This window comes from Zosterops lateralis, assembly GCF_965231275.1.
Source record: "Zosterops lateralis genome assembly, chromosome: 4".
In the NCBI taxonomy this organism is placed as follows: domain Eukaryota; kingdom Metazoa; phylum Chordata; class Aves; order Passeriformes; family Zosteropidae; genus Zosterops; species Zosterops lateralis.
Window position 1 is genome coordinate 65,415,921 of NC_139765.1, and position 12,308 is coordinate 65,428,228.

At 40.7% G+C, this 12,308-nt stretch overlaps 1 protein-coding gene across 3 annotated transcripts in view; it reads right to left on the reverse strand.

Moving 5' to 3' along the window:
- SEMA3A (semaphorin 3A) overlaps nt 1–12,308 on the reverse strand; it is a 279,577-nt gene that overhangs the window by 162,234 nt on the left and 105,035 nt on the right. For all 3 annotated transcript variants that reach the window (XM_083860064.1, XM_083860066.1, XM_083860065.1), the window contains one exon: nt 2,866–3,063. In XM_083860064.1, the coding sequence (XP_083716190.1) occupies nt 2,866–2,977 (112 nt within the window). In that variant the 5' untranslated portion in view covers nt 2,978–3,063. The remainder of the gene's footprint in view (nt 1–2,865; nt 3,064–12,308) is intronic.

Below are 12,308 nucleotides of genomic sequence, written 5' to 3' on the forward strand. Positions count from 1 at the left end.
GCCTGAGCTTTTTAACCATGTTTGACATCTAATTAGTCGAGACAAACGAGAAGTTAAAATACATCCTTGATTTTCTTTTGAAATAAAGCACCGACAATTAGCTCCAAGGTATTTGTTTAGACAAACACCAAGCACACGTCTTTAAAGAAAGCACAACGACGGCCACATAAAAGTTAAATCACCTGGGTCATTCTTTTCACCCTGCATGTTTGGGGATTTTCTTTTTCAATATCTAAGTTTATTTTACTCAACCACATCTCCTCATGGAGATGAGGAATGGGTAAGTAACTGAGTAGCTTCTTTTTCTACTTGCAAGCAGTTTAAATAGCGATGAATCACTTGGTATCACGTAGTCACATGGCGGTGAAGTATACCCAGAGAGATAAGTATTAGCATGTGAGGTATTCTGTCAGTGCCTAAAAGATGTGTTTTCAATACCCACAGCGCTTGAGGATGTTCCTACGCAAGGTGTTAACATTGATCTGTGCACTGAGTACTGTGCTGGAGGCAAAATTTGTCTGGAAAAGCACCAGCTGACAAGGCTTAGTCTTCCCTGACTAAGGATGATATCCCCATACCTGGGGATCAATGCAGCAGCATTGACCTGGCTAAGCATTTACACTGGTACTTAACACGAAGCATGTGAGCAGCCCAGCCTGATTTTTGGAGTTACACGTTTGAAGTCAAATACGTGAATCAAGGGCTACAGTGTGAATTCCTGTAAGTCTTCAGACTTCAACTTGCTGTGGATTAAGTACGCGTTTACTGTCTTCACTAGATAGGAAACAGGGTTGCTCACCATTTGAACTCATTTCTGTTGCACAATGATCCACCAAGTATAAAATAGTTTTGATGTTCAGCTCAGTTTCCTGTTTTGCTCATATAGAACTGACTATATAACAAAATTTGATATCTGATATTTTAAAAAATGAAAATGAGACTCTATCCCAGCAAGAGCAGAACTGGAAAACCACCAATCAGCAGAGCAGCAAAACATTTTTTAAAAGGTCCATAGATACAGCACCAGTGGGGTGGAAAAAACAAACTAAGAGAAAAAAAGAAAAAAAGAAAACCACCATCAGTCACATTTGACAACTCTTTGAAATTAGTTTCTGTGCATTTAGCCAATATGAGCAGGGGTAGCAGACTTGAGCTACAGATAAACTTTAAAAGGGTGAAAAAATAAACAGTAATTATTTAACCATTAAACCTCTTTACAGGATATTTTATAGCATTTGTGCTTCTATATACTAATCTGAGTTTCAGTATGATTGTAGAAGTTTGGAAGCAATTAGGAGTTTTTTTAATGAGCTTTTCGACCTGACATATAGTTACTGTAGAAGCTTTATTCAGACTCCATTACTCAAAATAATCAATTTCGTATTAAATACATTTTTTTTCTCATTGACAGACTCTGAACCCCTTAAACTGTTCTTTTCATTCATATATTTTCAAGTTTAAATACACACAAATATGCACATATGTGTTCTTTAAGAAAACCCGGCACATGCATTTATTTCACACAGAGCATCCAAGTTTTGCAGGTGCTTAATTCTTTATTTCATCTGGAGTGTGAAAATGACGCCTGCCCTGTATCAGAGAGGACTTCCCCCCCCCCCCCCCCCCCATTTGCAGCATGAGAAAGATGAAAAAAAAAAAAAAAAGGAAAACGTATTTCTACTGGCAAGAGATGTATTGACACTATGCTGTAAACTGAGATTGACATCCATGACCAGGCATGCACACACATGTTCCCTTTTTCCCTCTGTAGGAGTAGTGTGTTATTTTTCCTCTCTCCTTTCAGAACCACAGTTGCAGCTCCTTCTCTCAGCCATCAATAATCTGAGAATTATGAGGAGGCAGCTCTTCAGAGAGATGTGTATGTACCTAGGTGCATAGCTCTCTGTTAAAAAAAAATACTCTACAGCTCTTACGTTTTAAACTTCTTTCCCAGTTGTACTTTCTCCAGATTTGATGAATTCTTCTGAAAATGTACTTAGAGTGGAACTATGCTGATAAAGAGAAGAGCCTGTCTACTTCAGCGTTCTCCTTTAATACTGGCACTATTATACAAAAGTTAATTACTGACAACTGCAGTGTGAGTGGCATTACACAATTTCAAACATAAACGTAATCTCACAGCTCTCTTTCTTCAGTTACACCTTCCCTGTGATCTCTAATGACACACATCAGACTACACCGAAAACAACCCTGGTTCAAATAAATCGCACTGCATTAAACATCCATACGCAGCATTTTCTGGTGCCTAGCAGTCCTCTCCTCCTTTTCTGGACTGATCTGTTCCTTTCAGTTTATAGTTTCTTGGCAAACCCACCATCTACTGCTTATGTTAGGCATCTGATTGTCAGATTTGTACAAACTGAATATTCATGACTTGAAAATTAACCACTTCGTGCCTAAAATATAAAATAAAAAATATATACATAAATCTTTATCCCTTCTATGATGTTTAAAGCAGATCTGGAATTGTGGCTCCGCTGCACGCCCAGCACGGGGGAGATGAGCTGGGTGGCCAAACGCCGCTCGTGGCTTTGAAGAGTAAAGTCCGGTGAAATAGCACAAGACTGAAAAATGCTCTACCAGGGACCATCAGCACGACCCGGAGTCCTCGTCTGCAATCGCAACTAACTCTTCTTTGTCTGGCTTTAAACTGCCTGGTACCCACCGCAGCACGGAGGGGCTTTTTTTAAGTAAATGTTTTCAGAAATTTCTCCAAATGTCAATTCCCCCTTTGGAAGATAAGGAAAAGCAGCGAGGGAGGTGAGGAGCGAGGGAGCGACGGGGCAAGGAGAGGAGAAGAGGCTCGGAGGGAAACCGGAGAATAAGAGAGAACAACAGACTTACCTTTATACGACAATTTGAGCCTTGGCACATTATTCTTCACATGCTGGCAGTTGACTCTTCCCGCTAGTAATACTCCCAAGGAAAGCAAGGCAATCCCCCTGAGCCAGCCCATGCTGCAGCAGCCACTGTCGGGTCCCCGCCAGCTGCAGCCGTGGCGCTCTCCGTCCTGCCGGGCGCCGCCGGGGAACTTCAGGCAACCTGGGGAGCGGAGGTAACAGGTGATGGGGGTGGGCTCCGCTCCGCGCCCGCCGCGCCCCGACGCTGCTGCTGCTGCCGCCCCGGCCCCCCGCTCGCCGCCGCCGCCGCCGCCGCCGGGGCAACTTGGAGCCCCTCTCACGCACACGCCGCGGGCCGGAAAGGGAGGCAGCCCCCGGGCGGGAGCGGCGTGCGGCGGGGGGGCGGCATGCTGCGGGCGGCGGCGGCGCGGGCCGGGGGCAGGGGCCGGGCCGGGCCGGGCCGGGCTGGGCCGGGGCGGGCCCCGCTCCGCTCCCCGCGCGGCGGGCGGGTCCCGGGGCGGGGGCGGCCCCGCGCTCCGCGCTCCGCCAGGCGCGGGGGACACGGCGCTGCTGCGCCCGGAGCGCCTGACAATGGGAGCGCCGGCAGGGGCGACCCCCACCGCCAACACCCCCCCCCGCCTTCCCCCGGCTGTCACAGCACATGCAAGGAGGTGAAAAAAAAAAAAAAAAAAATAAATAAAATAAAATAAGCACATCGCGGCAGAGATGAGAGAACAGAAACCTCCGCTCCGCCGCGCTTGGGGAAGGCACGGAGCGAGACATTTCACCAGCTGTTTCATGTCATTGTCCAGGTTGTTGGGTTGGGTTTTGCTTGGTTTGGGTTTGTTGGGGTTACTTTGGTTGGTTGTTCGATGTTATTTTTTTTTTTTTTTAACCATTTTACAGTTCTAAGCAAAAGATGCACGTCCCACTTTAAAAACAACAACAGCACAACACAGCCCACGACGTTGCCACCCACATAAATAGCAGCTCTTGCCCATAGTGTAATCCTCTTCGGGTTGTTCCCGGTTAAAAACAAGTAACGAAGTCTCCCATCAGCATAACTTTACCAGTGAAGCTTTTAAAGCCTTGTTAGGGAAGGTTGCTCTAACCCTCCCTCCTTCCCCACCTCCAGCACTGCTCCAATTCAGGAAAAGAAATTCCTAGTAAAGCCCACTTCAACAATCAGTTCAAGACATGGACAGGTCTGTAGGGGCTCATAAATTACACAGGAGTATTCTCTGAAGTGTTCTTGTAAGTTGAAAATGTTCCAAACCTTCCAATTTCTAGGACCGTATGTTTATTGTAATATATTTTTGTTCAATGAAACTAGATAAAGATTGATTGTTTGTTTGTTTGTTTGTTTGTTTAAACAAAAGGACACACAAAATCCCCAGAGGTCTTTAGGGAGGTGTAAATACAAACATAAGCAAACTAAAGCTCTCCCCTCCCGCATATCTGAATAAACCCCTTCTAGTGAGTGGTGGTTTATTAAAATCTCCACGCTGTGCTGAATATCAATGTGATGTGTGTTTTGGAATGTAATGTCTTGCACAGATATGTACCCTCTGTTCACTCCTAATGCAGTATTGACAGAAGCGCTGGCAATCGACCTTTGTAAAACATTCACATTGTCAAAAGAGTGTGATGACCCCTCTGTATTTCATTCTATGGTTTTCCAGAGCTTGTGAGAGTGCTTTATGGTGACAGAGTCTAGGGCATTTCAGTGAGAGTCTTTTCCTTCCTTTTACCACTATTTACTGTGGTTTAAAAAACAGTTATCTGGTCCCTCTGATGGTGACCACACTACACGCTGAATTACACAAACACAGAATATTTCTTCTGTGTTCAGACCCAGCTACTAAACTAAACTAGCATTCAGGAAATAGTTTTCAATTTAGAAGTGAAGTTCATAGTTGAAAAAGCGGGTGTCAGTATGGTTCTAATTAAAATGTAAAGACTCCTGCAGAACAAGGCTTGGTACTATGGTAAAACAAGGGCTAAAATTCTGTCATTGCTGCTTTCATTGCTTGATATTCACACACCAGTGGAAAAGAAGAGGCTTTTTCCCTCTCCTTTTTAACAAATTCTTCTGCTTCCTGAGCTTAATTCATTAATCCTGTGGCATTGTATCTGCCAGATTCAGCAATTCTATTGATCAGCAGCATTGTTAAGAAAAGAAAATAAAAAAAATAATGTTGATTTTGGTCATTCCCACACTTGTTATCCTGAGCATTTTCATGCTCCAGGCAGTGGATTAGAGCTCCAAAATGACAAGAGACGCCTGTCTGTTTTCCATGGATTACTTGCTACAGACATTCACTCTGCAAAGGAATTCATGTCACTTTGAGATTATTTGGAGAATTGGCCTAATGAATTATCCTTTTGTATTGAGCAAACAATTAGAAACAAAACACAAAAGATGCACCATATTCAGGACTTTATAAAGCACATCATTTTACAATGATGTTGTTACACTCAATTTACTTCTAGTTGCATAAAGAAGGCACAGCTACTTCATTTTTTTTCCTTATAAGAAGATAGCACAAAGCTAAAAACCTATCTTTCTCACGTGGAATGAAAGTGTAACACTCCAGACTATTTTACATCAATCAAATAAACAAACCATGTCCCCAATCAATATATATTTTCCCCAGAAAACGTATGGATTAGACACAATGGATAACTTATCAAAGAGTGAATCTGAGAAATATAATACAGCATTATTTAAGGAGAGATGAGAGACTTTTTTATCCTTCGTGTGAGAGACCACTCACTTTTTGCCTTCCTCTGTGGGATATGACATAGACACAGAAAAGGGTAAAACCTGATCCTTCTGTTATTTAGCTCTAAGTAGTGCTAATCAGCTAGTCAGGAGAGCATATGCTACACCCCCTTATAAGGAGAGGGGCAATGGCAGCACTTCAGTGGTGCTTGAAGAGGCTTTATATCTCAAAGGCACCCATTGCCATATGGTGCTTCTGCCAAGGCAAAACTGGGCTCTGCTTGGAAGGAATGATTTGGCCAACGCTCTTACAGCCAGTGCCAGAAACGTCAACTCTGGAAGTTTAGGGTGGGCAACAACTCACTTTCAAATAACAATCTATTCACCTTTTTTCTTTGGTCTTTTGAAAGAGATCTAGCTGCTGAATTTAGAGAGAGGCAAAAAAAAAGAGTAAAATCCAAACTTTCTCAGTTCTTCAGATAATACCCTTATTGCCTGAAGAAATGAAGACCACAGTTATTAGCTTAATGAATTTTTCCATTATTGAGAAGCAAGTTCAAAAGGAATAAGAATTCTTCTGCATCATTTCCCATATTTGTTGCAGATTTTATTTTCTGTAATGGTATTTATAAGACATTCTATATGGTGTTTTATGTTTCAAACCCCAGATAGGCCCTCGTGGGCTCTGTTGAACATTTCTGCTCTCATGCTGTGTTGCATTAGGATTTGGAGATTTTTTTTATGCCACCTTCCAATATGTGCAGCAACTTCACATTGATAGATCTCACAAAAAGTTACACTTGGATGGTTCTGGGCTTTCACTGTTGACCATCCATGCAGAATTACTCTAACAAGTTGGCATCGTTTGGTGCTTCTCATTACTCAGAAATAGTATTACTTGACTCATGATTGCTTCAAACCTTGCTGCTTGCTGTGATTTTTATGCTGAGAAGCTCTTCAAAGCTTAACTGCTCTAAGAAAGTCGTTAGTGTGCTTTAGAAATGTACTTCTGTTTTCAGGATTGTTTCCTGTGTTTTGGATGAGTCATTACTTGTTTATACGGATGTGATGGAGTCCTTCTCAAAACTACGCAGGAATTACCAGAATCCACTTTTGACACTTGGTACTAATCCAGTAATCCTTGAGACAAAGATTTCTTGGGTCGAGTGTGCAATTTCTGGCTAAAATCAGAGAAAAAAACCAAAACTTTTCATTCTGCATCTGATTGCTGAAAACCTCCTTAGAGAGCACACTCATGCAGGAAATGTGAAATCTTAACTCAGATACACTCCCTGCTATTTTTGTCTATAGCAGGTGAATTGCATGATAAGCAGAATGTTTACAGTTCTGCAAAAGGTCTCTTTGAAATTCTCCAGTTGTATATATAATGATACTCTGAAAGTGCTTTCAAATAACTGCATCATTATTGGTCCAGAAGGAGGCTTAGTCTAGAAAACAATTTTAAGTACATTTTTCATGTGATGTGTGAAAGGCCTGGAATGCAGTATCACAACCTAATGACTTCAGAAGCAAATCTCCTGTAAGAATGTCCAGACATCATCTACCACATTTTACCCTTATGTTACAGGCTGCTCTCGTGTGGGATGCTACAAACTATTATTGTGGGAACATACTAGAAACATGGTGAAAAGGGATGCTTAAAAATAATCCTTTTGGGCATATGAAAGGGGTTGTTTTTCACCTGGGGCAGTTCATGCACCTGCTAATGGAGTAAAAAGAATCATCAAGTGGCACTGGGGATAAGCAACAATGCAGAGGAATTTCAGATGTCCCCCTCTCTCCTGAAGGAAACATGTCATGAAGCTCTTCCTCTGGACTTTAAGTCCTTTGCCTGTGTAAGACAAAAATCTAAACCCGGAATCTATGTGACATAAAGCTGATTGCTGTCAATATTGTTCTCTTTTCTCATGGAAGAAAAAAAAAAAAAAAAACACACGAAAAAGGAGGAAAGGAAGAAACCTATAAAAGGCCTATACAGGGAAGAAAAATACTTCTGATAGCCAGACCTGCTGAACTGGATATCAGCTATTATTTTTACAGTGTTGATGATTATCGCATTAGCTCAAGCGGTTATAAGTATGTGTTTACACCTGTTTTTTAGGGGATTTAAAATTCTGTTGAGTGGCACTTTCTGAGTTCTGATGCAATCACAGAGCGAAGTTATTTAAAAAGACATCAGCGAAAAGAGATGTGCAGGTGTAGAGTTTAAAATTTTGTCCAACTGGAGTTGCCAAAATCGCAGGGTTGCATTTAGATCTGGAAATATTCTTGCTTTTGGAAGTCTAGACATGTCTTTTCCCAGCTCTCCCTTGGGCTACTTTGCATTTGGTAGCCTTATTCAAATCTACGGAATCTACATAAATCCGTAACATTTCTTATTATTGAATGTGATTGGGTTGCTAACCACACCAGTCAGTGTCTGCATTCTCTCAATAACACTGCATCTTACCATCTTGTCACAATCAACTTCTCCTTCATTTCTCAGGACTAATGAGACTGTACTCTGTGTGATGCTAGTACTTTTGGCAGCATAATGGGATCTGTATCAGTATGATGTGTTTTATTCACAATGCATTCAGGTCTATTAAACACCTCATTAAATTCTTCAAAAATTTTCTTTGCATCCTGTTCTGTAGACAGGTTACATGCCTGTCTGAACAGCAACATTTTCAGATTGCTCTTCAAACCTAAACAAGTCTTTTCTATTCCCTTGGCTTCTGCCGCCTGATGTTCATCTCAGACACAGATGTACTGCACCTGTGATATCCAGAGCCATGGTAAGAAACTCACCTCAACAGCTCAGTGCCAGGCATGTGACTTCAATAAGAGTTACAAAGAATTTTATTTTCCCCAATTCATGGTATGGGTCAGTAGCTTCTGTTTTCAATGGATTAACTCCAGGGTACTCATGCAAATTGAACAAAACTTCCAAGTCTTTTAACTTCCAAGCACAGAAACTTCAGTCCCTCTAATTGCTTATGTTTATTGGCTGTTGGGCCTTCACTGAGGAAATACTGGACATATGTTTTTTTTACAGGAGATGAGGGAAATGCAAAGAAATATTTGATGTTCCAATTCTTCAGAAAAAAAGCCAATTCAAGAAAAATCAAGAGGAAGGGAAAAGGGGAAGGCAAAACCAAAGAAAAAGCAGCTTATTGAGGGAAGTCTAGTCAAGCTGGAAGGTCTCCTCCCAAATGACCAGCTGCAGAATCACTTGCTCCTCTGCCCAACATATTTAATGGTTGGCGGATCTCTGAAAAGACAGATTATAAACCAGTTGTGTCCTTTTCTCCACTACTGGCTGTAGAGACAACTTCCAAGGTATATTACACACAAATGCATTACACATTCAGCTACTTTGGCCTTCAGATCCAATTTTGGCTTTTATCACCCACTTTATTTCCAAATTGCAACAGCTGATGATACATAAAATATTTTCCTGCAAAAACCCAACAAACCACTATGATCAGAAAAATAAGATATAGATCAGGTCAGGATTTTTTGCTTGTCTTTGAAAGTCATCTTATGTCTGATTTGCATCCCTGTATACCTTTCATGGTCTGATCCTAAGGGATTTCCTTAAGGCTGCACATTTAGGCGTTAACACAACAAGAAATTGATGCTGCATTTCTCATGTACAGTATCAACAGCCACATCCTTACCTCTTCATTTGTCATAGTATGCAAGTCATTCGTGTCAACCCTAAAAGTCCCTCCTTATCACTCCATATACAGAAAATCCCCAGTTCTATTGTATCTGGGATCCATCATGGCCAACCTTTTCGCCCTATTTAATTTTGTTTAGTAACATTTAGTGCCAACTGTCAAAGGCTTGAAAGACACAACACTATCTTTTGTGCCACCCATTCATCACAGGCTTTTAAGTAGTCCAGGTGAATTGCAGCAAACCACAAACTGAAAGTGCGTGCAGCATTTGCTATGATCATCATTCTTTTCTGGACCTTTCTTCTATTTTCATTTCTTCTTGCTCTGAGTGGTTCATTAGTATACAACAAAGATTCAAACCCAACAAAAATGTAACCACCAACTGTCATCTTCATATATATTCCCTAGTTGACTTTCTAGACTGGAAAACTTTTTAATGGAGATGCTTTTTTTTTTTTTCATAGACAAACTGCAAGCCAGATTCCGTTTGAACGGAGCGTGTGGGTGCAAATTTTCTTTGGAAGATCAAACAATACCACACAAACATAGGGGCTAAAGAGTCAGTTTATGGCTTCTGATTAAAAAACTGATAAGTATTTAATCACTGCTCAGATAGCCTGTGGAAACTGGGAATGGTGAGTAAACTGTGATAGCTTAGGAAAAGTTGGTTGAGCTTTCAATAATCTGACCTCTGGGAATGCTTTTAGAGTCAGCAATATGTACAAATGTGTGCTAGAAGAGGAGAGAGGGGAATTCAAAGAAAAACAAGCTCTAAGAAAGCATTAACTAACTCTCTCTTTCCCTCTCTGAATCCCAAGCGAATAGGGATTTCAGCAGGGGAGGGGAACTTTATCCCTCCTCTAGATTACACTTGTAACTATTTCAGAAAATCTTTACACTACATTATTTTTCTATTTGATTTTCTGACATCAGACTTCATTATATTTTAGGTAGGTAAATAGAAAGAAAGATTTTTTCTCTCTCCTGAAGTGTTGAAATCCAAACCAAAGTTAGGATGGAGCTGAACTAGTCAGTCACATAAATCTTGTTTGTGGAAGTCCAAATGTAGGTTGGACACATGCACATAAATATACCATTAGAGCAATTTTCTAGGAAAATAACTGAAAAACCAGCTTGGTTTCTCTTTCTAAGGAATTCTAGAAATACTTCAAATACTTTGGTACTGTGTCAATTGTATGTGCACACAGAAAGAATAACTACAAAGTGCATCAGGTAGTAAAACAAACATCCTTGACTCTACACTGAGGATTTTTACATCAGTATTTAGTCTTGGAGAAAGTGTAGTCAAACCAAGGTCTGCAGTTGCAGTGGTAGTCCCCCTTCCCTCTTTTCTCTCTAGGCAGGATATGAAGCTGCTCAGAACTCCCTGGAGCATCTCACCCTGTTACTGGAGACTAACAGCAGTGGTAGAGGTGTAAAAGTGGCAAAGCAAAGGGAACATATGGCCAGATGCAGGAGGAGCACTGCACCAAGCCAGCCTGACACCTTGTTGGAGATTGTATGATAATGGAGACCTACTGACACTGTAACCTCTTTTTGCTCTCTGAGAGCCTGCCCTGTTCCCTGTAACTGAGGAGAAGGAAAGACAAAGATGTTGGTACTGCCAGTAAATATTTCCCACAACAGTGGAAATTCTTAATTCTGGACCAGAATTAGCTACTTAGCAACACCTTAGTGACTTGTGATCAGACTAGGAAAGAAAAAAAAATAAATATACTAATAAGCCAGCTTCTCTGTGCATGCAAAGTAGTTTAATTAAAAGATATATTATACCAAAATAGTCCTGGAAAGAGGCTGGACTCATATAGGCACACTATATATCTATATATATACACATAAAGACAATACATGCTTCATATTGGTAGTAGGACATAATTAGCATAATTAGCCATTTTCATTTCCCCTGACATTTTACAATATCTCACAGATTAATCCCTCAGGTTTTCTTTTTTGCTGTTTTTTTTTTCTTTCTGTTTAAATCTTATCCTAATTTCTCAGCCAAATTCTTAAATATCTTAAATCTTAAAGTTTTACCTATCAATTTTTAAAATTATAGATGTGTCTATGAAGGTTGCTTTTCTTCTATCTTTTTTTTCATTTCTTTTTTTTTTAATGTTTGTCTCTACCTTCAAGTGAAACAGAACAAAAATATGTTCATAAAGACAAAAATTCCATTGTTTATACTGATCAGCACAGACTAGGCAGTGAGGGGGAAAAAATTGAGGCATCTGTTGAATACAAATGAAGGCAGCAGGTTGGTGTGTGAGTCCTTAGGTTCTGAAGCTACTTGTCATTTGCTTTTAGTGACTGAAACCTCCCTCTGCTCCTCTCCCCCTCCACCACAGGGAAAGGTTAAGGAAAACACTGTCACTCCAGGGAGGTTACTTTACATGAAACTGCAAAATGTGATGCATGCAAAAACTCAGTCTTTACCCATTCACAGCAATGTTCCACGTCAGACTTAAGTTTGCCAATGACAATTTTGTTCTAAACACTTTGTTCTAAACCCTTTTAGCTGCTGTTAAAGAGCCTTGAAACTACTTCTCTGATGTGGGTAGGAGGGAACAGTGTGTCTAAGCCTAGAATTAGTGTACTTAAAGCTTTTATTGTGGTGGCAGACCTAACTGTTAGGAGAGCTACCTTGTGCCCAAAAGGTCTATTTTGTGCTTCAGCAACAGGGGCTTTCACAATAAATTGTGAAATTTGGAAGGATAGCAGGAAAAAAACATCACTCCATACTGCAAATGAATCTTGCTTCCCATTTTTCTTCCAAAGTGTTGAGCGGTACATGACATCATGTGATGTGTGGTAATTCTCCCTTCTCTATTTTGAAGGGAATAAATGGGTTCTATTTCTGAGAAAATGTATTAAAGCCAAATTTTACTGTCAGTTACCCTGATGTCAGTCCCTAGCAAAACAATTCAAATGCAATTCCTCTGGATTCACAGTGATGTAATGGAGAGCAGAGTGTGGTGCTTGAAAAAGCAGCTGTCACCTTATGGAAAACTTATGAAA